The 26,179-nt window shown below is 39.8% G+C and overlaps 1 protein-coding gene across 2 annotated transcripts in view; it reads left to right on the forward strand.

The window, feature by feature from the left end:
- Nucleotides 1-204: 204 nt before the first annotated feature.
- Nucleotides 205-26,179, forward strand: part of HELB (DNA helicase B) — a 33,897-nt gene continuing 7,922 nt past the window's right edge. The window contains exons 1-11 of one of the 2 annotated variants that reach the window (XM_045467233.1): nucleotides 205-467; nucleotides 1,934-2,344; nucleotides 3,509-3,678; nucleotides 5,970-6,848; nucleotides 11,045-11,222; nucleotides 12,422-12,563; nucleotides 15,317-15,471; nucleotides 19,066-19,147; nucleotides 19,641-19,700; nucleotides 21,976-22,204; nucleotides 23,001-23,144. In XM_045467233.1, the coding sequence (XP_045323189.1) occupies nucleotides 284-467; nucleotides 1,934-2,344; nucleotides 3,509-3,678; nucleotides 5,970-6,848; nucleotides 11,045-11,222; nucleotides 12,422-12,563; nucleotides 15,317-15,471; nucleotides 19,066-19,147; nucleotides 19,641-19,700; nucleotides 21,976-22,204; nucleotides 23,001-23,144 (2,634 nt within the window). In that variant the 5' untranslated portion in view covers nucleotides 205-283. Of the gene's footprint in view, nucleotides 539-1,933; nucleotides 2,345-3,508; nucleotides 3,679-5,969; nucleotides 6,849-11,044; nucleotides 11,223-12,421; nucleotides 12,564-15,316; nucleotides 15,472-19,065; nucleotides 19,148-19,640; nucleotides 19,701-21,975; nucleotides 22,205-23,000; nucleotides 23,145-26,179 lie in introns of both variants that reach the window. The other variant, XM_045467234.1, reaches the window with a different exon arrangement.

The raw sequence follows: 26,179 nt of genomic DNA on the forward strand, positions 1-26,179 counted from the left end.
CCCGCCCCCCCGACGCTGTCCAGCCAGCGGGGTTGGTCCAGGAATTCCGAGGACAGTCGAGTCCGGTTACCGGCGTGCACTCTCTTCTTCACCCTGCCCTTCGCCCCGTCCCCGGCGTCTGCGTCTTATCCCCGCCTCCCGCGGGAGGCTTGGGGCGGAGCTTCGCCGCTGCCCCGCCCCCTGCGCGCGCGCAGGCCGGACGTCGCGAAGCTGATTGGCTGATCATGGCCGTGTACCTGCCGGGGTTTTCCGGAATGTGGGGAGAGGCTCGGGGGGAATCGTCATGGCCTGGTTGACCCAGCACTTGCGCGAACTGCAGGGACCTCTGCTCCCACCCAAGGACTTGGTGGAGGAGGACGATGACTATCAGGACGAAGCGGAGGAGACTGAAGATCTGGTGTTTGTCGACGCCGAGGAGCTGTGCAGTGGGGGCGTAAAGGCTGGCGGCCTCCCCGGACTCCTCCGCGGTGAGGAAGCCCCCTGCCCCAAGGGGATGGGATTGGAGGCTGAAGTGTTTCCCGTTCTGGTGTTGTCCTAAGTAAGGCGCCTCATTGCTAACAGACTTTTTTTTTAGGACGGCCTCGCTGTTTTCATTCTACTTAGGATAAGATAATAATAATAATAATAATAATAATAATAATAATAATAGCAGTGACTTGAGTAAATACTATGCGTGAAGCTTGTGTTCTGTGTGTATTATCTCATTTGATATTCACAACTCTTTGAGGTAATTTTATAGTCGAGGAAACAGTTGAATGTCCAGCCTGTATTCACACCCGGAATCAGACTTTCACACTATTTTCCTGTCCTGCCTGGAATCGAATGTGTATTTATTTTTCAGCTACTTCGAAAATAGACGCACGTACGCAAGAAACATCTCAAGGCGTTGTTGATTCATTAACCTTGTGTTAATACCGTTGCGATGGGGGTTTGTTTACCTTGTGTAGTTTCCTGTGCTATAAATTATACCTGTTATGTGTACATTGTGACTGATATTTAAGAATATTTTATTTAAGAATATTTTAGTGGTAACCAAAGACCAGTAGGATTTTCTGTGCTGATGGCATTTTTCAGTATTTGCTCTGTTCAGTACAATAGCCACCAGCCATATGTGACTACTAAGAACCTTGAAGTGCAGCTTGTGCTATTGAGCTGAATTTTAAATATTATTTAATTTTAATTAATTGAATTTGAAGAGTTACCTGTGAGTGGCCAGCACAAGTTTCCACAGAAAGTTTTCAAGTGTTTGTGGAGGGTGTAGTCATTTATCCTAAAAGTGTTAGTGACTGGCTATCTTGTTCCAAGCAAGGTGGTGTTTGTTGCAGGTATACCCAGGAGGGATAAGATAATGAAATTTCTGTCTTAATGGGGCTTATCCTTTGGTAAATTAAACAGACATTCTTTAAATAATTATAGAAGTAACTATACTATTATTTAGTGCATAGAAGGAATAGTAAGCAGTGCTAGGAGAGGTTATATTCTTGAGATTCAGGGAAGCCTTTCTTGAGGAAGTGACAATTAAGTTGAGGTCTGTAGTAAATGGGGTAAACAGTAAGGAAGAGAACATTTGAAACAGGTGGAACAGCTTATGCAAAGGTCCTGTGGTGGGAGGGGCCATGCCAGTTTTTAGAAATGGCATGAAGGTCATTATTGGCATGGGTGTATAGTAGAGATGACTGTTTTTAGAAGAGAAACAGCAGACTTTTGCCCTATACCATACTCAGCTCTTGGAATACAAGGACAAGTGAAACATTGTTACTCTAGAGAGCTTTCCGTGTAGTAGAGGGTGACAGATAAACAGGTAAGTGGAATGTGGATTCCCTCATAGACATCTATCTGTACAGGGTGCTGTGGGGCGATTAAAGAGAGTGGTAGATTTGGTAAAATATTGAAAAAGGGGTTTTAAATATCTTAAATTAACTTTTTTTTTAAGTTGTAATTCCTGATGAAAACACTCAAGAGCAATGTCAAGTGTTTGGACGTTTTCCAGTAACGGGTCCTTGGTGGCGAGTGAAAGTACAAGTGAAACCTTTGGGACTGAGGAGCTATCAAGTTCAAGGATTTCCATCTTACTTTTTACAGTCCGATATGTCACCACCCAATCAAAAAAATATCTGTTCCCTGTTTCTTAAAGACTGTAATGTCTCCAGTGATCATATAAATAAATTTTTAGCATGGGTAAATGCTGTATCAAGCTATAAAAACCTCAACTTTGAAAATCTTAGGGAAACATTAAGAACTTTCCAAAAGGAAATTGAAAGGAATCATCAAAAACAGTCAAAACAGAATGTACAGGAAGAGTCTCTACCAGAAAATGAGATGTGCCTTCCTCTGGAAAACACAAGTAGGTGTGATTTTTATCATCCACTTTTAGTGTAATGGAAATACTTAATGACTAGTGTGTTTAAGACATTACCCCTATAGTATCTTGGCTTAGTATTCTTTTTTATTTTTAAATTTTTTTTAAATTTTTTTTTTTTTTCAACGTTTATTTATTTTTGGGACAGAGAGAGACAGAGCATGAACGGGGGAGGGGCAGAGAGAGAGGGAGACACAGAATCGGAAACAGGCTCCAGGCTCCGAGCCATCAGCCCAGAGCCCGACGCGGGGCTCGAACTCCCGGACCGCGAGATCGTGACCTGGCTGAAGTCGGACGCTTAACCGACTGCGCCACCCAGGCGCCCCAGTATTCTTTTTTAAAATGTGTTTTTGAAAATGTGTTTCTGTCGCTTTGGGATGTGTCATTGTCATTCAAGTTTCCTCGTCATTAATGTGGAGAGTTGGGTAAGATGATCTTTAAGCTCCTTTCAGGTCCTCCCCAATTCTAAAACTGTGATTCTGTCTTTGTCTCTAACTTTTGTGTCCATGGGATTTCCTTGAGTCATTAAGAAAAAGTTCAGTTGTTAGTTATTCGGTTCTAGTTACGATTCTGTTTAAGACGGCAGAGGAGAAAGATACTCATATTCTTGAGTATTCCATTTTAGAAAAATTTCAGCCCAAAATGGTATAAAATAATTATATATTATGACTTGCTATCTGGACATCCGCATGAGTGGAATATTTCATTTCTTAATTATATCAAATAAATTTGGCAGGACAGCATTGAATGACTTCAGTGACAAAAGAATCATGTTTACAGTCAGAAAAATGATTATAAAGGTTAAAATGTACTGAGGTATTTTTTACGCTTAGTTTTAAATTTATTTTTGTATCACAGAGTCACAAATTTTACTGATTATATTGTAACCAGAAGGAAGCAGAAGGCCGAGAAGCAGTTGTCTAAGCATTTGAGGAACATAAATTTTGGAGTTAAACACAGTGAAAACCACCTTAGTACAAAATCAATTGTTATAATACAATCAATTTTCTTGCTGGTTGAAATACACTTATTGATCTCTCTTTGATTAGGATTTCTTAAACTGGTTGTGCTGGGTGAGAAAGTCCATCAAATCAATTGTTCTGTGAGCTCATTTGTATGTTTGATGTGTTCTTTTCTATTACCCTATAGTTCCATTTATAAGTGTAATGACAGCTTTGCAGTTTCCAAAAATAATGGAATTCCTTCCAGTTCTTCTGCCTCGACACTTTAAACGGCTCATAAGTTCAGGTTCTAAGGAGGTGTTGGGAGCCATAGAAGAGATGTTAAGTACACATCCGTGGAAACTTGGATTTGGTAAAGTAAGTAAGACATTTACTCAGCAGCATCTTGTATGGGGGGCGGGGGGAGGTCTCAAACTTGACAATTTTTACATCTCTTTCAAAGGAAAAAAATTTGTATTGGACTGCAATGTTGATTTATTTTTCGTTTAGTGTTAGAACCAACTATAAAGTTCTTACACCTGTAGCTCATACACAGTAAATTTATAAAGGAAAACAAAATAACAAAACTGATGACATTCACATTGTCAATAATTTCATTATATAATTTAATAGGAAACATGTTTTGGTAACTAAACGGCCATTTGCAACTTGAATACAGATCTCATTGAAGGCACGAGTTCTTATGAATTTGGCAAGTTCATTTCAGTCCCTCCCTTTCCTGTTTGAACTTTTGAAAACTTTTATTATTTGGCACAATAATATCATTTACGTATGAACCCACTTCTGTTCTTATCATTATAGACCAAAAGTAGGAGTGACGCTATGAGGCTTCAGGGGTGTTGGGAACCAAATGTGGCCCTTAAATGTTGCAGGACTTGGTTATGGGCGGTTTTCCAATTGAAAATACAATTTAAAAAATCTGAGATAATTCTTGGATCTCCAGGAATGTTCCTAGAACCCCCTCCCCCCACAATTTGAGTAATACTGGAACAATGAATTTGTTCCCTATGTAAAATGATGATGGTTTCAGTATGTTTTGCAAAATGAGATTCTGGAACATTTGATTATTGCATGTATTTATCGAGTAGAGAAGAGAGGCAGAGCAATGCATATTCTGGGACTCAAGTGGGAGAAGGAGGCTTGAAGTCCATTGCTCAGTGTGTGAACTGCCATCAAGAATAAAGACCATTACTGGGGTTAAGATTGCTGGGGCTGCTGACCATCTAAATCTGTGCTTCGTACCACAGTCTGGGTGGCTTAAACAATGGAAATTTATTTTCTCGTGGTTCAGGAAGCTTGAAGTCCAAAATCAAAGTGTTGGTCTGGTTGGCTTCTTCTGAGTCCTCTCTCCTGAGCTTGTACATGGTCATGAGAAGACACCTCTCCCTGTGTCTTCACATCATTTTCCTTCTGTGCCTGTCTGTTGTAATCTTCTCTCCTAATAAGGACACCAGTCATACTGGATTCGGGCCTACCCCAGTGACCTCATTTTAACTGAATTACCACTTTAAAGACCCTATCTCCAAATATGGCCAAGTTTGGAATACTAGGAGGTTGGGATTTCAACATATTAATTTGGGGGGGTGGGGACACATTTCAGCCCATAAGCTATAAGGAGGGTTCTAGCAGGGATGTCTCCATGAAAAAAAATGGAGCTGGTGGAGAACTTGCTGAGTGGATCATGGTGAAGGAAGTTCTCTGCCTCTTCAGTAGAGTTGGGGCAGAATTGTTGAGAGGCACATAGACAACTAAACACGCCAAGAAGGTGAAGCAGTCATCATACACACAAGAGTTTGACACAAAAGTTCATGTAATCGTGGTATATCATGTTGCTCAGCTGTGAATCCTATTTAACATCAATGTAACCAAAACTGATTAACAAAATGTATACTATAACTTTTGTTCAAAGATGGGAGGAGGAGAAGAAGGTATGGAGGTGATGGTATAAGAGAGAGCTTCCCCAGAGAAAGACTTTCCATAGTAGGGAGTTCATACTAAATATCGAAAATCTAAAAAAAAAAAAAAAAAAAAAAAAAAAACAAAACCCACAAAGGATAGCGTAAACAGTACTTGGAAATGTGGAGTAAATTCTGAAATAAATAACTGAAAGTGTTGGAAGTGTTGACTTTGTCAGCATGGAAAGAGTAAGGCAGGGGATTCCTGTCTTTTGATAAGCTTCATGGTGTTATCTGACTTTCGAAACTGTGTATGTATTGTTTTGAGAAAATAGAATTTTAATTAAAAATGTATATAGATCTTTAAAAAATTTTTTTTAAACGTTTATTTATTTTTGACAGGCTGAGAGAGACAGAGTGGGGGAGGGGCAGAGAGAGAGGGAAACACAGAATCCGAAGCAGGCTCCAGGCTCTTGAGGGCTCTAACCCACAAACCATGAGATCATTACCAAAGCCAAAGTCGGACGCTTAACCGACTGAGCCACCCAGGTGCCTTGTATATAGATCTTTAATCACAGGACAGTAAAAACTTGGTGATGTATTAGGTACAGAGTTTTTTCCTCCAACTTGATAAACATGTCTTCTGGGACTTAAGCAGTTATTGACAAATTACATAGTTTTTACTGTATTTCTAATAAGATTCATCGACATTTATAATTTTTATAAAGCAACTTGAACTGTGTTTTCTTAAAGATAACCTACACAGAACTGAAGCTTTTGCAGTGTGAGGCAAGTTGGACATCATTTTGTCAGTGCAAGTCTCTCCTCCAGTTGATGACTGCTTTGGAGCAAAATGCATTAATAATATATTCTAACCTGAAACATATATGTAGAGACCAAGGGCACACATGTGTTGAAGAAGCTGACTTCACTTCTAAGTTGTCAGACCATATGTCTTTCCATGATGCTTGGCAGTCTCTGAGGTTTTTGAAGGATATTGGTGTGGTGACCTACCAGAAGGGCTGCATCTTTCTTTATGACCTTTACCAGGCTGAGAAAGACATTGCCTCTTCCATATGTGACCTGATGACGAGGCCCCCATGGCATTTACATGTCGATGTCAAAAGGGTGCTTGCGTCTATTCACACCGCACAACCGGAGAACTCACGAAGCGATGATGCACTGGACGAAAGTCAACCTGATGAGAGCAATGTGGAAACTTCTGTGGACATTCTGGAGAGCCAGGACAGTGGTGACCATATTTGGAACAATGGTGAACATGAGGTTAACGCAGAAATCAGTGACGCTCTGCTGGATCAGGATCAGGTGGCTGCTTTGGAAATGATTTGTTCCAATGCTGTGACAGTCATAAGTGGGAAAGGCGGTTGTGGGAAGACCACGATTGTTAGCCGTCTTTTTAAGCATATGGAGCAGTTGGAAGAAAAAGAAGTAAAAAAAGCTTGTGAAGATTTTGAACAAGACCGGGATGTACCAGACGAATGGATTACCTTTACCGAGCAAAGTCTACTGAAGGCCGACAAGGCTATAGACGTGTTATTAACAGCACCAACAGGAAAAGCAGCTGTCTTATTGCGACAGAAGACTGGTTTTAACGCTTATACACTGTGTCAGGTAAAACTTTTTACATTTGTCTCTGCAGATAAAACGTTTGCCTTAAAGATAAGCTTTGTTGAATCAGCTGATGTTTTAGTTCTTCCTGATGACAATCAGTAGGTATTTCTTGAATGTCTTACGGATCCGCGCTTTGTAGCAGCTGAACATTGAGGTCAGTGCCACTCAGAACATCCGGGCTGTAAACTGTTACTGGTTTGCGTGAGGAAGGAGCTAGTGCTGGACAGTAAATCAGTACACTGCTCCCTACACTGAGAAAGTCTTACTACTATGGAAAAATAAAAGGCAGCTAAACTGAAGCGTATGCTTAATGATGTAGTTAGTTTAGATTCTGACACCAGCTTTATTCTGCTGGGACTGGTTACAAACATGTTACAGTCCACAGGCCTTATTTTGAGAAGCATTTGCATTGGAAGGGAAAGGTTTTATTCTATTTTACAGAAGGAAAGCTCCATAAAAGGGAAGACTTTCATCATCTAGCTTGGTTCTTTATCTTTGTCACCCACAACAATGCCTGGCAAATAGTCACACGTAATGAAATTTTCAAATGAATTAACATGCTTGAAAAACAGAGTTTTGGCTGTAGTTAGAAGTCATAGATTTCAAACTTGTAAAGAGCTGGAGAGGCTTTTCTAGCTCTGACCTGTCATTTTGTAGATCCAGGAACTTAGCTGTTGGAAGATTTCTGAAGGAAATGATCATTGAATTGGACTCTAAAGGACAGAGAGCCTCAGGTGAGGAGAAGGACATTTTATTTAGGGGGCAGGTCTTTCCACAGGCATTGAGGAAAACGATCATAATGGGTTTTGAGGTGACTGCATTGATTGGAATGAATTCCATGTATTGCAAAATAATGAAAATTGAATTTGGTTTCGACTGGGAATTTGAGCTCTAAAGTTTGCAAAGTAGTTTGCCATCTCATTAAATCCTTGATAAATCAGTGACGTGAGTCATTTTGTAGAAGAGCCAGTTGAAATTTGGGAGCATTAAAGGACTTGCCCACGATCTTAACCAGGAGTGCACCTCACACCTGGATTCAGATTTCTCACCTCCCTGCTTATTATTCTTCCGGGGGTGCCATACTTTCCTCATTTATTTATTTTTTTTTAATTTATTTTTTTTTAATTTTTTTTTTTTTCAACGTTTATTTATTTTTGGGACAGAGAGAGACAGAGCATGAATGGGGGAGGGACAGAGAGAGAGGGAGACACAGAATCGGAAACAGGCTCCAGGCTCTGAGCCATCAGCCCAGAGCCCGACGCGGGGCTCGAACTCACGGACTGCGAGATCATGACCTGGCTGAAGTCGGACGCTTAACCGACTGCGCCACCCAGGCGCCCCAACTTTCCTCATTTATTATAGACCTAACAGAGAAGCTTGGACTTGGTTTACTGGGGAGCTGTTTAGGTTCCTAAGCAAGAGAGTGAAATGAAGAAAGCGGTTTTAAGGAAGACTGTATAGAATCACAGAGCCATGAGCAACCCCAGAAATGACGTTACCTATTACCTTTATTTGTCATGAGGGTGAACAGAGTCCTAGAGAGGTTCAGTGTAGCTCATTGATGGAAGGGTCTTCTGATCAGCTTAGGATTTTTTTCCATTACACCTTCACGTCTGATGAGTCTAAGGGTTGGATTAGAAGAGGAGAGCCAGAGTGGGATCATTTTGAATTTCATTTAGAATGAAATTGGCAGTGTCTTAATATCTGCTTGGAATGCTGGGAGAGTATTTCTGAAGCCACATTTAGGGGCAGGAGAGAGTGTAGGACCATAGGAAAGGCACTGATGGGGCACTTGTCCCATTTATTTATCATCCTTGGGCTAGGGTTACCAGATGGAGCAGATAAAAATAAAAACAAGTCTTTACTATAAGATGTACCAAATATTGCATCACACATACTTGTACTAAAATGTCATTTATCGTTTATTTGAAATTCAGTTTTAGCTAGGTGTCCTATATTTCATCAGGCAATTTCATTTTGAGTTAGTGTGTAAGGGAACATGGCTGTAAGGCTGTGGGAGTAATCTAGGCTCATAGATAGGTCCTGTATTGAATTGGTAGCACTAAAAGTATAGTGGAAAATGTCAACCAGGCATTTCTAAGATAACTGATTGAATACGTAAAATCAAATTAGCAGTGATTCCAAACATTCTATTGTGAGACAAGGCCACTGAGAGAATGAGGGTTTTATTGAAGGGAATTGATGCATTCATGTGGAAAATATGAAGGGTTTTCCTTAATAGATATATGTTGAACCTAGCTGCAGTAGAAACATTAAATAAAGATACGATACCATTTAAAAAATCCATGTGTGTGTATTATATATATAGTGACAATGTAGAAACATTTTGAGAATGATGTATACCAAAATATTTAATGTTCTCTGGTTGTATTTTCCAAATTTTTCTCCTCATCTATATTTTTAAAATAGTAAATATTATTACATCTTTATTTTTTATTTATTTATTAAAAAAAAATTTTTTAAAGTTTTTATTTATTTTTGAGACAGAGACAGAGCATGAGCAGGGGAGGGGAAGAGAGAGAGGGAGACACAGAATCGGAAGCAGGCTCCAGGCTCTGAGTTGTCAGCACTGAGCCCGATGTGGGGCTCGAACTCAGGGACTGTGAGATCATGACCTGAGCTGAAGTTGGATGCTTAACCGACTGAGCCACCCAGGCGCCCCATTACATCTTTAATAAATAGTTCTTTTAGTTGTTTTGTTGGTGGTGGTGGTATTTTTTTTTTTAACTTTTTTTCTTTTTTAATTTTTTTTTTTTCCACGTTTTTATTTATTTTTGGGACAGAGAGAGACAGAGCATGAACGGGGGAGGGGCAGAGAGAGAGGGAGACACAGAATCGGAAACAGGCTCCAGGCTCTGAGCCATCAGCCCAGAGCCTGACGTGGGGCTCGAACTCACGGACCGCGAGATCGTGACCTGGCTGAAGTCGGACGCTTAACCGACTGCGCCACCCAGGCGCCCCTTAACTTTTTTTTTAATGTTTATTTTTGAGAGAGAGACAGAGTGTGAGTGGGGGAGGGGCAGAGAGGGAGGGAGACAGAATCTGAAGCAGGCTCCAGGCTCTGAGCTGTCAGCCTTGGTGGTATGTTTTTAAACGTTGGGAAGTAAGGGGTGGCTGGGTCGGTCGGTTGAGCGTCCGACTTCAGCTCAGGTCATGATCTCACAGATTGTCGGTTTGAGCCCTGCGTCAGGCTCTGTGCTGACAGCTCGGAGCCTGCTTTGGATCCTACATCTTCCTCTCTCTCAAAAATAAATAAAATAAACATTTAAATGGTAAGGAAGTAAGAGAGCTTAGAATATTAGAAGAAAAATAGTATTTTCATAGGTTGGGAAGGCAGCCTTTTATTTCTAAAATGGAGTATTCCAGTGGGGAGAGGGGGTGAGTCAAAGTGACAGGACCATCTCAGAAGGCCAAGAAAAGGTTGGAAAAGAATAGGGAGCTCTTTAATCAAGAGCAGGAAGAGAGAGGTGGAGATTTTGCATTAGAATAGTGCTGTGTGCAAAGCTTGTTAAACACACATAGTACTTATCAGGAAGCAATTTTTTGAACTATTTGATCTTTTCTTTTTAAATTTACTTGATCTATATTTTCTGTGTATTGAGCCCTAAAACTTTTGTGTTCTCTATTTCTTTAGCCTGTTTCCCTATGTGACTCTATGTACATCCCCCTGCCCCTCATTTAAGAACTTTGTTAAACAAGTTTTTTTTAAATATTTATTTATTTTTGAGAGAGAGACAGAGACAGAGAGACAGAGTGTGAGTGGGGGGAAGGGCAGAGAGAGAGGGAGACACAGAATCTGAAGCAGGCTCCAGGCTCTGAGCTGTCAGCACAGAGCCCGACGTGGGGCTTGAACTCATGGACTGGAGATCATGACCTGAGCTGAAACCAAAAGTTGGACACCTACCCGACTGAGCCCCCAGGCGCCCCAAGAGTTTTGGGTTCAAGCCCCATATCGGGCTCTGGCTGGTAGTGCAGAGTCTGCTTGTGATTCTCTCTCTCTCTCTCTCTCTCTCCCTCTCTCTCTCTCTCTCTCTCCCCCCGTCCCATGTGCTCTGTCTCTTTCAATAATGGATAAACTTTAAAAAAAGAATTTTTTTTTTTAAATAACATGTTAAAATTTTGTTTCGTAAAATTTATTATAACCTGAATTTTAAAATGCCATGCTTTGCTTATAGGTCAATTATAGTTTCTATTACTGGAAGAAAAAAAACCCGGCCAAGAACAGCCCATGGAAGTTTTCCTCCGTTAGAGTTCTGGTTGTAGATGAAGGGAGTTTGGTATCTGTCAAGATCTTCAAGTCAGTTTTAAATTTATTGTGTGAGCACTCCAAACTTTCTAAGCTTATTATCCTTGGTAAGTGAAATATTGTTGGAATCCTAATTTGTTTATTCAAAGCATTGCAGTTAATAGGTTGCTTACACCGTTTGGTGGTTTTAATATCCATATCTTGCAGGTGGGAAGCCAGTTCTCAGAGTCCACACTCCAGCTACCCTGAGTTCAGTCTGACTACTCCCTCTGTTAGCTTGGGTGGTTCTTCATTTGGGCCAGGATATTAGCAGGCCGGGTGGTGAAATGAAATAGAGTTGTTAGGGGTTATTGCTAATCACCTAAATGATGACCGTTCAGGTGGTAAAAATGTCACACACTCAGAGGAAATAACGATGTGGATCATTTGGGAATAATACAAAGTCTGAATTACAGACCACTTAGGAGTAAATTTATGATTTTCAGCTAATAACCCAAATTAGACCTCACTAGCCTCTTAAATTCTTTCCCGTTCTGGTGAGATTTAGTTAGATTCTGTTGGGTACCTCTGGTCTGTAGAGTGTGTGATTTCATGGAGAAAAAATAGAATCGCGTTGTGAGAATCAAATTGTATATAAATAATTCTCTTAGGTCTTTGAGGATGTGTTCTGAGCAGTTGATTCTGTTAATGGCTTAAGCATTTCCCCAGTTTGCGCTGAAAAAGTAGTTTTTTTTTTTTTTTAACTCCAAGTTTTGTTTGTTTAAAGAGAATTTTAATAGAGCCAAACATTATCACTGTATTACTGAAATTTATTATCAAATATGTTGGGTTTGTTTATTTTGTATTTCATGTGTTTAGTTTATTTATTTGAGTCCGTAGATTCTTCCAGGTCTACTAAGACATTGAGCAAGATTGAATAGGGGACTAAATACCATATATCTAAGGATCTAAGGCCTGTTTTTCTCTTCACATGTTGGCTAAAATATACATCCCTGCACAGTTTGCTTGGGGTTATAGGAACCCCAAGGAATTCCCTGAAAGGAATTCAATTCAGATTTTACCTTATTGTATTATTGCTTTTTTACATTTCATATTGTTTACTTTCAGTGCTTTGTTGTTGTTAAATATTTTTAAAGAGTTCATGTTCTTAAGTAATTTTAAACAAAGATGTTTGGGGCTTTTTTTTTTTCTTAGAGTAAGTCTTTGTAATTATAACATATGTCAGTAGGGAGAAATAAAAACAACTTCTAAATTTCAGGACCCTCGTTACTTAGAACCTACTGTATCCTTTTTGTTCCCCTTTTAGGTGATATTAGACAGTTACCCAGCATTGAACCTGGTAATGTGCTGAGAGATCTTTTTGAGACTCTTAAGTCAAGAAATTGTGCTATTGAACTAAAGACAAACCACAGAGCAGAATCTGAGCTAATTGTGAACAATGCTACGAGGTACAGTATAACTAAAATTTTGCGTTTTCTCTCTCTCTGTTATATTAGAAATCAAAGGTTAAAAAAAATACATATTAGCTTTTGAATTAGGGCAATTCAGTGCAGTACATTTACTGTGCTTTTTTAGCGAACCTATTCTAGCCTTCAGGTATATATATACTTTTTGACCCACAGTTAGAAAAACAAAGGTAATATTTTTCATTACTGGTCTAGCATGAATTATTATTGAAATTTAAGAATGACTTTTCTTGGGGGTGCCTGGGTGGCTCAGTCAGTTGGGCGTCCGACTTTGGCTCAGGTCATGATCTTGCGGTCCGTGAGTTTGAGCCCCGCATCGGGCTCTGTGCTGACAGCTCAGAGCCTGGAGCCTGTTTCAGATTCTGTGTCTCCTTCTCTCTCTGACCTTCCCCCGTTCATACTCTGTCTCTCTCTGTCTCAAAAATAAATAAACGTTAGGGGCGCCTGGGTGGCGCAGTTGGTTAAGCGTCCGACTTCAGCCAGGTCACGATCTCGCGGTCCGTGAGTTCGAGCCCCGCGTCAGGCTCTGGGCTGATGGCTCAGAGCCTGGAGCCTGTTTCCGATTCTGTGTCTCCCTCTCTCTCTGCCCCTCCCCCGTTCATACTCTGTCTCTCTCTGTCCCAAAAATAAATAAACGTTGAAAAAAAAAAAATTAAAAAAAAAATAAATAAATAAACGTTAAAAAAAAAAAGAATGACTTTTTTTGGGGGTGTCTGGGTGGCTCAGTCAGTTAAGTGACTGACTCTTGATTTCGGCTCAGGTCATGATCTCACGGTTTGTGGGTTTGAGCCCCGCATTGGGCTCTGAGCTGGTAGCATGGAGCCTGCTTGGGATTCTCTCTCTCTCTCTCTCTCTCTCTCTCTCTCTCTCTCTCTCTTTTGTTCTCGTTCGCTCTCTCTCTCCCTCTCCGTGCCCCTTCCCTGCATGCTCTCACTCACTCTCTCTCAAAATAAATAAGTAAACTTAAAAAAAAAAAGAAATGTATCTTCCTGATTTAAAAAGTATATATGTGAATAAAGTTATTATCAACCTTAGAGACTAGAATAAGCCCAAGGGGAACAGAGACTTGGAAATGAGTTCATTAGAGTTCAAAGGAGAATGGGGAAGAATTATCTCCAATTTTTGTAAGGGGAGCCCCAAGCCAAAAAAAAAAAAAAAAAAAAAAAAAAGGAACACACTATTGTACTCCTTGATGAATACTGGTGGCCCCCATAGCATCTTACTCCCCTTAGTGTAGAAAAGAATCCTTTTCTTCCCTTAGTCTTCTCATAAGCCTTTAGAGTGATCCTCTAATAGATGGAATGGGATCTCAGAATACTAAGAGACCATTTTATTCATTGGGCCAAAATTTATCTTTGTTTTTGATTGACATTCTTATAAAATGATGTTTTTGTTGCTTGAACATTTTCTTCATTGGATGTCAGCAGAAATTAGAACATTTAGAACCGACCTTCTCTAATGCCCCTGTCTGCCCTGGGTAGGACTATAGGAGGAATTGACAGGGATAGGGTAGGATGTTGTAGGTTCATATTAAGACATTAAGCAAAAGAACGCAGTTAGACCCTTTTTGTATAACCCTTCTGCTCCTACCCAAAGGCCACCTCACTTTGGGGAGGTTGGTAGATGATTGGTCACTTTAAAATCTGAAAATCTTGGAAGAACCCAATGTACATTAGATTTCTTAGAACTCAGTTTTATCTGAAACTTAGGAATTCCTCTTAGTAACGCTTTTGATGTCATTTGGGCTGTGCTACCTTTATCATTTCTTCCTAATCATCATCACCAGATATTTAATGTCAGAAGGACCCCAATGATACCGGGGAAGGACTTCTAGAGATAGAAGTTATGTTTCATGTTCTGGGTCAGAAGCAAAACCTGAAATCCATGGTGATTCTCAGCACTCCCAAAATTATATCTGCAGGGATATTTCAGCAGGGTGGCCTCCTTCCCTTTTCTCCCTTTCAACCCTGTTGGGGAGGGTTGAAGGTGTCAGTAGGGTACCACTAGGTCTGATAGCCAGGCTGATGTTGGGTCTTGTCAGGGAATCCACCTTCTTCCAGATAACCAAGGAGAGACTGTGTTGTGACAAGGCACCTGCTTGTAGCATAGGGACTCTGCTTTCTGGTATGATTTGCTAATCTTGGGAAACTAAGAACAAAAGAAGGATGAGGGGATAGAAGCAAAGAGAAGATGTGGATATTTGGTTCCGCTGAGAAAATGAGGCCACGTAAATGCTATACACAGAAAAAAGGAGAAAAAGAGTGTGATGTAAGCATTTGGAAAAGGCCCCAAAGAGTCCACATTAATGTAAATAGGAAGGGCTATGGAGCCAGAAGGGCCCGGATTTGCCTCCTAGCTCCCCTGCTTTCTCCCTCTGGCCACGGGCCTCGTGCTGCTCACCTGTGAAATGAGGCTAATACCTACCTCGTATAGTTCGTTTGTGGTCTGGAGGAAGGTAGGTCAACTTCCCAGAATGGTAAATTCCCCGACATTTTTCTCTAATGCTTTTAATTTGCTAGAGACAGGGGATTGATTGATAAATGTAACATTATGGTCTTGCTAAGTCTATTGTAAAACTCATTTACTATTTACTATACATATATGGGAAGGCTTTTCACCCTATTTATTATCTATTAGCGGATTTTAGTTATAGTATTGACATTATCTCTGATGATATACGAAGACACTTTTTTGGATACTCATGTTCTTGGTGTGTTATTTTATCTTCACTTAAGAATCTCAAGACGCCAGTTTCCAATATTTGATGCAGAGCTGAATATCTCTGATAATCCAACATTCCCTGTCTCAATACAAGATAAAACATTTATTTTTATCCGACTCCCAGAAGAGGATGCCAGTTCTCAGTTCTCAAAAAGTGATCATCGCTCTTGTAAGTGTAAGCCTCTGTATGGTGTAGGGTTATGGTTTCAGTTTTGCAATGTACCTATTAAATGACTAGTTATAATTTTATTTGACGGTGAAGATAAATGTTGCTAGTAAAAAATTTAGGCACCGAAAATGAATAAACTACGGGGCGCCTGGGTGGTTCAGTCGGTTAAGCGTCTGACTTAGGCTCAGGTCGTGATCTCACAGTTTGAGAGCTCAAGCCCTGCATCAGGCTCTGTGCTGACAGCTCAGAGCCTAGAGCCTGCTTCGGATTCTGCGTCTCCCTCTCCCTCTGCTCCTTCCCCGCTTGCACTCTCTCTCTCTCTCTTTCTCTCAAAAATAAATAAACAGTAAAAAATTAAAAAAAAACATAAACTAATTTATTAATCATCAAAAGCAGAGTACCTTAGAATTTTGTAAAGAAGTAAGCTTTCCTAGCCCAACATATGTGACCAAACCTGCCTTAACAGGTCTTATCTGTAACAGCTCATGCTGGAAGGAATTTGGAAGGACTGACGATACACACATGCACGCGCGAACGCACACACACACACACACACACGAAGTAAGCTTTTGACACATAACACACTAAGGGCTCAGTAAATATCTGTTGAGTGAATAATTGGATATAGATGATTAGTTTAAAATGAAGCAAAGCTCCAGGAATCCAAGTTCATTCAGGAGAAAGCATATCCTAATTAATGAAGATTTTCTTTTATAACAGTTGGGAAAGCAAATACATTTGTTGCTTTGGGTACATTTGTGAACCAGAGGTAGTGGTTGTGAAACTGTTGCCAACTGGAGTTCCTACTAGTTCTTACGGTTTCTTACAAAATGACAAGCATTGCTTCTGATTGTGGGTGTTAGGATGACAACACAACAAGGTCAAAAAGAGCACAGGCTCCCGACGCAGGTCACATCACTTAGGCATCTGTAAACTGGGAATCATAGTGGCACTGCCTGTGGGGCTGTTAGGAGGGTTGAGGGCATTCTTCAGTTTTGAGGCACTGTTAGTTTTTTTTGTAAATAATAGATCTTAAATGAACTATTACAAGTTAATTCAAGTAGAGTAAACCTTTTGATCGTTATTTGTATTCTAAATTTAGCAAACTTTTTAAAAAAAAAATAGTGTGATGGTTTACTCAAAATTGAATTAGTGAGGATTTAAATGATCACTGCTGGGAATTTATTGTAGTTGACATCGTTGTTACGGGTGTGCCCTAACTACTGAGCTACTTTCGCTCGTATGTGAAGCAGGTGACGCACGGCTTTACACGTAAGCATTTCCTGCTCTGTGTGTCGCATATGTGGTTCCCTTGGTTTCGTGTCCATTCATGTGTTACAGTAATTTTTTTTTCTTTTGGAATGGGATCATATGATATGTAGTATTCTCTAAATGCCCTTTCGGTTTTTGTTTTGTCTTGTTTTGTTTTTTGAGAGGGAGAGAGTGGGAGTAGGGGCAGAGAGAGAGGGAGAGAGTAGCTTAAATAGGCTCCGCGCCCAATGCAGAGCCGGACGCGGGGCTTGATCCCAAAACCGTGAGATCATGACCTGAGCCGAAATGAAGAGTCCGATGCTCAACCGACCAGCCGCTCAGGTGCCCCTGATCATAGAAATAACTTATATTCCTTAAAAAGGGTCAAATAATACAGAAGTGTTTGAAGTAAAAATGAGTATTTCCTTGTACTCTTCCTCTTGATTTCCTCTCAGGCAACCCCAAAAGGTCACATACTATCACTATTACTCGCCCACCACTCTTGCTCTGTAGTAAGACTTAGGTGTTTATCCTTTAAACCTTATGATATCCATACACAAGCATGTATAATTTATTTCCGTTTTACATACATGGGATTATAAGCCGCATCGTTTTGTGATGTTTTTTATTACATGTATTATGAAGAATTAATAGGTAATATTTATTCTCACGACAGTTTAGTTAAGAGTAGGTGCTATTAATTATGAAATACAGTAAGACTTAGGCAGTTAAATAACTTGCCCTCCTTGCCACTCCTTGTAGATTTACCTGAAATACGGTTGGTTTTCTTTCTGACACCCCTTCTTTATGTTAATGAGAATGTGCTTAACAAAAAAAAAGTGCTCCGTTTCAGAATGGCAGCAGAGCCCTCAGCTGATGCTGTTTTTCTATCTCAGTCACAAACTTCAGCTGTGAAATTAGTCCCTTCCTTAAAAGAACTGAGTAAGTATTCCTTAGAGAGAGGCATATAGTGCACTTTCACTGATAATGAAATCACTGAGTACATGACTCCATATATTCCAAAGTACAGGGGCCTAAGACAGGCTTCAGAGCTGGGCTGGAATTTCAGAGATGCGAAAGTGGGAGAAAAATGTATATCTTAGAATCAATGAAATATGGTGTACGTATTGATCTGTAAGGTGTAGGGAGAGTGAAAAAAGCAAGGAGCAGAACAACACGATCCTGTACATATAAAGGAAAACAATACCCTGTGAGACCTTTGGAAATTCCTGCTCGGGCAGCCCAGGGCTTGGCTGGGGGGCGAGCTGAGCATTGGCCATTTTTTAGTGGTAATCTTCCCTTCATCTGAACCAGGAAGGTCTCAGTAAGCAACTAATTTAGGCTTCCTCGAGCAGGGCATCACAAGGCCTAGGCTGTTTTTTTCATTCCCCTGGGATTCATCTGCTGTGAGGGAAAGGCACGAAAGCCTAGAATGTTCTTACCCAAATTGTTACATCTGTCTCTCATGAGAAATGTTCACTGTTTTGTACTATTGGTAAGACAGATTAGAGGAAGCCTACTTCTCTGCTTTGAGGGAGGTTGGAAGTGGATGTCATCATTGCCAATGATTTGAAGTCTGAAAGAGGGAGGCCAGGCACCATACCCTTTTTGGAAAATTGCTTTTACTTCCAAGAGCCCCGGCTCCACATTATATCTAGACTGTAATCAGTGTTTGTGGTCAAACTATGTAATAGCTGAGGTATGGTCACTCTTAGAATGGATGCCTCTGCTGTGCCAGGGTTAACCTTTTAGTTGCTGGACCATGGGGAGGTTTGGGGGTTCTGGGGGTAGGTAGGAAACACATGGTTGGGGTGGGGGGTGGGGCGTTGCAGTGTTTGGGGAGTAGCTGTTTGCCATCCTTTGTGGAAGTATCTTAATATTTTCTACTAAATATCAACCTTGGATATAATAATAACAGCTTCCTGTGCATGTTGTAAAGATTAAAAGTGAAATGACAGATGCAAAGCGTATAGAGTCTCAAATTATTTCTCATTCCCACCAGAACTTGAGACAGAAAGAAGTCTTACGGTGCAGTAATTCTATTACATATTTTGTCTTCCTGCTCATATTTTAAATTCAGCGTTCACAAGCCATCAGTGATGAGGGGTTGTGTTCTAGATTAGGAGCCGTTCTAATGGCTAGTGGTTGACCTCTTTGTTGAGGATAGGGTATCTGGAACCCTTATCTCCATTCTCTCTTCTGTTGCTCTGGCTGCTGTAGCAAATGGGGTTGATGTTCCCATAGAGAACTTGTGTTCCGTTTGCGTTAGTTTCTCCATTGAAACAATGTTGTAATTTGGTGCTTTTCCTTGTTAACTTTTTTTCTCTTATATTCTTGTATTAGATTTATATTCTGCAGTTGGAACCTTGCTCAAAGAAAATGACCTACAGGATGCACAAATGTCACAATTCATTGCATTTAGAAGGTAAAGCATTTGCAGTATTTTAGTGTGCTTAGTGTAGCATTTAAATCTCGTAACTTACCAATACAGGTACTGTATGAATGGGAGACTCTCATTGCTAATTCTGTCTCTAATTTTGAGGTCTTTCTTTGTTAGATATGGCAGAGGGAAGTTTTTAAACAGGACTCTTTCTACCAAATATTATATTTGGAAACTCCCAGGAAATCTGAATGGAAACGGTTTATGTTAAGATAAAAATTATTGGAGGCACCTGGCTGGCTCGGTCAGGAGAGCATATGATGCTCGATCTCAGGGTTGTGAGTTCGAGCCCCACATTGGGTGTGGAGATTACTTAAAAATAAAATCTTTTTAAAAAAGATGAAAATTACAAAATGCTTTTCTCTGGTGAGACTCCTGGAAACTTTTTATAGAGTGTAGTACATTGTAATTGTTGGTAACAGAAGTGAGCACAAAGCAGGTATCATTAAGGTGACCCTTGCTTGTTTGTGTGTTTCAGGCAAGACTGTGACTTAATCAACGCCTGCTGTTGTAAGCACTACACGGGCCGCCTGATCAAGTGAGCACAAGGGATCTGAATGCTTGAGGATAGCCCTTCCTTTGCTGTTCTTTTATTTGACATTTATCACTGTAGCCACATGCTCAAAAATCTTTTTTGTTCTCATTTGTGAAGTGAAATGATCTCTTCAATTAAATACGTCTCCTTGGGAACTGTTTCGGTAATCAGTGTAATAAGAAAAATAAGGAATACGGTGTTTCTTGTGGTTTTCAAGTTGGCAACCTCCAGCTTCTCAGAGATGAGTATGGGGAATTCAGGAGAATTTTTTTTCAAATATAATATATGTGTAAGCATGTCCAAGACCCTTAGCAAGAGGATGCCCATAGAGAGCACCCCTGGGGACATCTATCAGAGAAATAGCAGTGTAGAAAAGCTACTGTGTTTGCACACAGGAAAAATTAACTCACTTCTCTTGCATTTATCAACACTGTACTGTTTGTGAAGTGCAGAGAATGTAAAGATGTGGAAGTTGCAGGAGGAACTCCCAGTTTGTTGAGGGATGACCCACAAAAAAACCCACTTTAGTAGCCTAACAAAGGGTTAGAAAGCACCAGCGGTGGGTCACCCAGTCTGTGTCCCAGTGACTGTGATCTCAGGCAGGTAGTTTAACTTGTCCATATGTGTAAAAATAGGATACCGATGTAGAATTTCCCTCATAGAGTTGTAGTCAGGATGGGATGAAATAATATCTCTAAGGCACTTATGACGGTAACTGGTACATCACCAGCATTTATTCAACTTGCTGCTGTTATTCCGATATAACATCATAGTTACAAGAATAGAAATATGTGTACGTGGGATAAGACGTGATATAGGGCAGGGGTAGGAGAGATTGGAGAGGAGAAGATGAATTTAAAAGGCAGAATCCATAGACTTTGGATAACTTTTATTTTTTTATTTTATTTATTTTTAATATGAAACTTGTCAAATTGGTTTCCATACAACACCCAGTGCTCATCCCAACAGGCGCCCTCCTCAATGCCTGTCACCCCCCCCACCCCATCAACCCTCAGTTTATTCTCAGTTTTTAAGAGTCTTATGGTTTGGCTCCCTCCCTGTCTCACTTTTTTTTTCCTTCCCCTCCCCCTTGGTCTCCTGTTAAGTTTCTCAGGATCCACATAAGAGTGAAAACATAGGGTATCTGTCTTTCTCTGTAGGACTTACTTCACTTAGCATCACACTCTCCAGTTCCATCCACGTTGCTACAAAAGGCCATATTTCATTCTTTCTCATTGCCACGTAGTACTCCATTGTGTATATAAACCACAATTTCTTTATCCATTCATCAGTTGATGGACATTTAGGTTCTTTACATAATTTAGCTCTTGTTGAAGCCATATAAACATGTTTTCTATAAACATAGGGGTACAAGTGGCCCTATGCATCAGCACTCCTGTATCCCTTGGGTAGATTCCTAGCAGTGCTATTGCTGGGTCATAGGGTAGATCTATTTTTAATTTTTTGAGGAACCTCCACCGTGTTTTCCAGAGCAGCTGCACCAGTTTGCATACCCACCAACAGTGCAAGAGGGTTCCCGTTTCTCCACATCCTTGCCATCATCTATAGTCTCCTGATTTGTTCATTTTGGCCACTCTGACTGGCGTGAGGTGGTATCTCAGTGTGGTTTTGATTTGTATTTCCCTGATGAGGAGTGACGTTGAGCATCTTTTCATGTGCCTGTTGGCCATCTGGATGTCTTCTTTAGAGAAGTGTCTGTTCATGTTTTCTGTCCATTTCTTCACTGGATTATTTGTTTTTCTTGTGTGGAGTTTGGTGAGTTCTTTATAGATTTTGGATACTAGCTGTTTGTCCAATATGTCATTTGCAAATACCTTTTCCCATTCCGTTGGTTGCCTTTTAGTTTTGTTGGTTGTTTCCTTTGCTGTGCAGAAGCTTTTTATCGTCATGAGGTCCCAATAGTTCATTTTTGCTTTTAATTCCCTTGCCTTTGGAGATGTGTCAAGTAAGAAATTTGGATAACTTTTAGAATCTATAGAGGGAAAGAGAGACATCAGCATTTATGCCAAGATTTCTAACTTGAAAACATCTGGCTGGGAAATGTCATTGAGTTTGAGGTGCCACAGACAGGATAGGTAATCAGACCATGACTGTGGGAGCCTGATTTCTTGTTGACATTTGGAGAACAAAAGTAAAGGAGAGAGAGTTTGGAAATTATTTTGAGAATTGGATCAGATCTGAGTGGGGGTTAATGCCTAAACAAAATGAAATTGAGGCTTTCCAAACCTTGATGACGTATTCTCATTTTCTAACTCAGAGACCATCGGAATAGACTTCAGTTTGGAGTTGGTGATAAAATTTGTTGTACCAGGAACGTGTATCTCTCGGAGCTACTCCCTCAAGATACCTCTCCCAGTCAGGAGAGTAATGAACGAGAGGCCAGTGGTGAAGACTTTAATGGTACTCTTCGTGGTTTTGCTAAAAATAAGCATGACTTTGAAAGTGATATTCGACTCTGCAATGGAGAAATATTTTTTATAACAAAGGTAGGTGACAACAGAAAAATAGTACCTTATTAGAGGTAGATTTTTTTTTTAATTGCCCTAGGTTTGATTCAGAACCTAATCATATCGGAATTGTTGACATTCTTCCATAATTTTTTGTTAAGGAGTTTTGCATTCACTTTTATGAGGAATATTGGTTTGTAGTTTTCTAGTAACGTCTTGTCTGGTTTTGGTGTCAGAGTAAAACTGGCTTCATAAAATGAGGTGGGATAGGTTTCTTTCTCATATTTTCTGGAAGACTTTGTGAAGAAACATTTTTATTAAGTTCGGAGGGCTCAAGTAACAAAAAATAAGGGACAAGTGACATACTTAATATATTTTGCAAAACATCATTTCTTTGGTTGCTGCTTAAATACAGAAACCATTGAGGTTTCTTTGAATTTGTTCTCATTGTATAAACACCGTCTTAAACATAGAAGCTTATTCTTTACAAGCAGTGAGGATGTGAGGAAATATAAACTTTTTGCAAAGAATATGTGCAGACTTACATAGTCAGTGCAAGAAGTGAAACGTATAGACTTCAGAATAAGTCAGGCACACAGACTGTTCTCCATAGAATCAGCTTAAGGTTAAGTTTCAAATTTATTCAAGTTTGGGTGTATATATATATTTAGTTTGTGCTCAAGTGTAGATTTTAAGCCTTTTGAAAGTTCTTAACAATTGTGAATATACGTGCAATTTTACTTGAGTCTGCATTTAATATTCAGCACAAAAATAGACTATATTTACAGTGTGCCTATTTGAAAACATACAAAATAATTCTTTGTTTTGATCATAGGATGTAACTGATGTAACTTTTGGAAAGAGAAGATCTTTGACCATTAATAATATGGCTGGCTTGGAAATAACCGTGGACTTTGAAAAACTGATGAAATATTGTCATATAAAACATGCCTGGGCAAGAACTATTCACACTTTTCAGGTAACAGTGGACATTTATGAAGTGATTTGAACTGGTTTCGAAGCCATGGAGTAGTACCTTCAAAGATTTTCTTAATTTTGTTGCCTTTATTTTGTAAAAAGGAACAAGGTTACCAAAGTTTACATAAATGGCTTCCTGATGTTTATGTATTTTTGCAGCTTGCTTTTTTTATTATTGTATAATCAGCTTTAGTGGGGTATAATTTGCATGCGTATTTAAATTTATCAAGTTGGATGGGTTTTGACAAATACATCCCTTTCCTCTGTTCTTCTGAGGCAACTACTCTCTACTTGGGAATAATTTTAATTTTAAGTTTTTTATTTTTAATTTAATTTTATTTAATTTTATATTTTTTTCAACGTTTATTTATTTTTGGGACAGAGAGAGACAGAGCATGAACGGGGGAGGGGCAGAGAGAGAGGGAGACACAGAATCAGAAACAGGCTCCAGGCTCCGAGCCATCAGCCCAGAGCCTGACGCGGGGCTCGAACTCACGGACCGCGAGATCGTGACCTGGCTGAAGTCGGACGCTTAACCGACTGTGCCACCCAGGCGCCCTTTTTTTAATTTTAGAGAGAGCATGAGCTGGGGAGAGGGGCATAGGGAGAGAGAAAGAGAATCTTAAGCAGGCTTCAAGCTCAGCGTGGAGCCTGACACAAGGCTTGATTCCCACAACCCTGGGATTATGACATGAGCTGAAATTGAGCCACCCAGGCGCCCCGGGAATAATTTTAGTTTTATAGAAGAGTTCGAAAGATAGCAGAGACTCTTCCCATATACCCTTCATCTGACTTTCCCTAATGTCAACATCTTACATAACTACGGTGTTTGTGTTAAAACTAAGAAATTACCGTTGGAATAATTACTATTAACGAAGCTCCACACTTTATTTGGATTTCACCAGCTTCCCAAGAATATCCTTTTTCTGTTCCAGGATCTAATCCTGGACACAACATTGCATTTAGTGCAATTTGCTTTTAAGCTCATTTTAATACTCTTGACTTCTCATAAGCTATTTGTGGTTCTGTTATTTAACTCGTTGTTTTGCGTGCCCCTCTTTGATGTTGGTATGTTGCTTTAATCATGAAGCTGCATCAGCCTACATTTGCATGTGGAAAAATTTAGGTTAGTCTGTATCCTCTACTGGTAGGCAAACTAATTAGCATATGGGTTCTGTTTTGTGTGTGTGTGGTTTTTTTTAATGGATGGTGTTTTATTTATTAACCTACTCCATCTCAGTTCCAAAAAGAAGTCGAAATGGCTTTCAAAAAAATGGCCCCAATTCAGCCTTTCCTTTTAAAAGATAAAGAAATGATGTCATGCAGAAGATCAAGGTAAGGGTGGTAAAAGCATTCCTGCCAAGGGAGGGTTGGGATGCGGATATGCACACTGACCTATTTGCTTGCTAATGTAGGCTGAAGATTTGGCTTTGTTTTCAAAATAAGAGAGAAGCAGTCAGTGGACAGTGTCTATTGGGTAAAAAAAACCCAAAACAGCCAGTTGTTAAGAAGTACACATATTCCTGGCTGCAGGTCCTGGCAAAATTTCTCCCGTGGATCTTTATGATGGACTCTCTGTAATTCTAGAAACTCGTATCATTCAGTTTGGGGAAATTTTCTTGAATAATTTCCTTAAGTTTCTTGCCCTGTGTTTTCTGTGTTTTGTCTTTCTAGAATCTCTATTATGTTGGGCCTCCAGAAATGATTGTCTGAATTTCTTACCTCTCTCCTGTTTTCCATCTCATTATTATTTTGCTGTTTTTTTTTTTTTTTTTTTTTTCCTGAGAGATTTCCTCAAATTTATAATCCAGTCTTCTGTTACATTTCTGGACAAATGAAGTTTGAAGGGGTCTTTTTATTACTTTGTTAAGGTTGGAGTAAATATCTCTAGTTGTTCCTTTTATTGAATGTGTCATTTTGTGGTTGAAAGAGCATCTCTTACCTCGAAGAACATTCGTGATTATTATCTTGTATCAGTGTAGTTTGTTTCTTCCATGTTCAGTTCAACAAATATTTATTGAGTCAGACTGTCCTTGGTGCTTGGTTTAGATCAGTCCATGAAACAAAGAAAGATACCTGCCATTGTGAAGATTACATTTGCTGGGGAGGAGGAAAGAGACAGATACAACCGTAAAGCAAGTAAACTACAGTTGACCCTTGAACATTGTGGAGGCTCGAGGCACCAACCCCCCATTGCAGTCAGAAATCTATGTATACTTTTGATTCCCTGAAAACTTAACTACTAATAGCCTGCCATTAATTGGAAGCCTTAATGGTCATCAAACAATTAACATGTATCTTGTATGTTATACATTAATAATATATACGTTATTTTACAATAAAGTAAGCTAGGGGCACCTGGCTGCCTCAAGAATTAGAGTGTGTGACTCTTGATCTGGGGTTGTAAGGTTCAGCCCCACACTGGGCGTAGAGATTACTTTAAAACAAAATCTTAGAAAAGTAAGCTGCAGTAAAGAAAATATTAAAAAAATTATAAATAAGGGGCTCCTGGGAGACTCAGTAGGTTAAGCAGTTGACTCTTGATTTCAGCTCAGGTCATGATCTCACATTTCATGAGATAGAGCCCCACATTCGACTTTGCGCTGACAGCGTAGAGCCTGCTTGGGATTCTCTCTCTCCCTCTCTCTCTCTCTCTCTGCCCCTCCCCTACTCGTGCTCTCTCTCTCAAAATAAATAAACCTGAAAAAATATTCATTAAAAAAAAGAAAATTATTATGAAGAGAAAATACATTTACAGGACTGCCCTGTATGTATTATTTAAAAAAATCCATGTGTAAGTGGACCTGTGCATTTTAAACCCATGTTGTTCAAGGGTCAACTGTGCATATTATGGTAGAAAGTGGCACATGCTATGGAAAAAGGGCAGGGATAGGTGTGGGATGCAGTTGTAACGTTAAATAGTCAGTGTAGGCCTCGTTGAGAACGTGGCATTTGAGCAAACTCTTGAAGGAGGTAAAGAAGTTAACCATGTGGGTAGCCGAGAGAAGAGCATTCTAGGTTGACGGAATAGCCAAG

This window comes from Leopardus geoffroyi, chromosome B4, assembly GCF_018350155.1.
Source record: "Leopardus geoffroyi isolate Oge1 chromosome B4, O.geoffroyi_Oge1_pat1.0, whole genome shotgun sequence".
Classification (NCBI taxonomy): Eukaryota; Metazoa; Chordata; class Mammalia; order Carnivora; family Felidae; genus Leopardus; species Leopardus geoffroyi.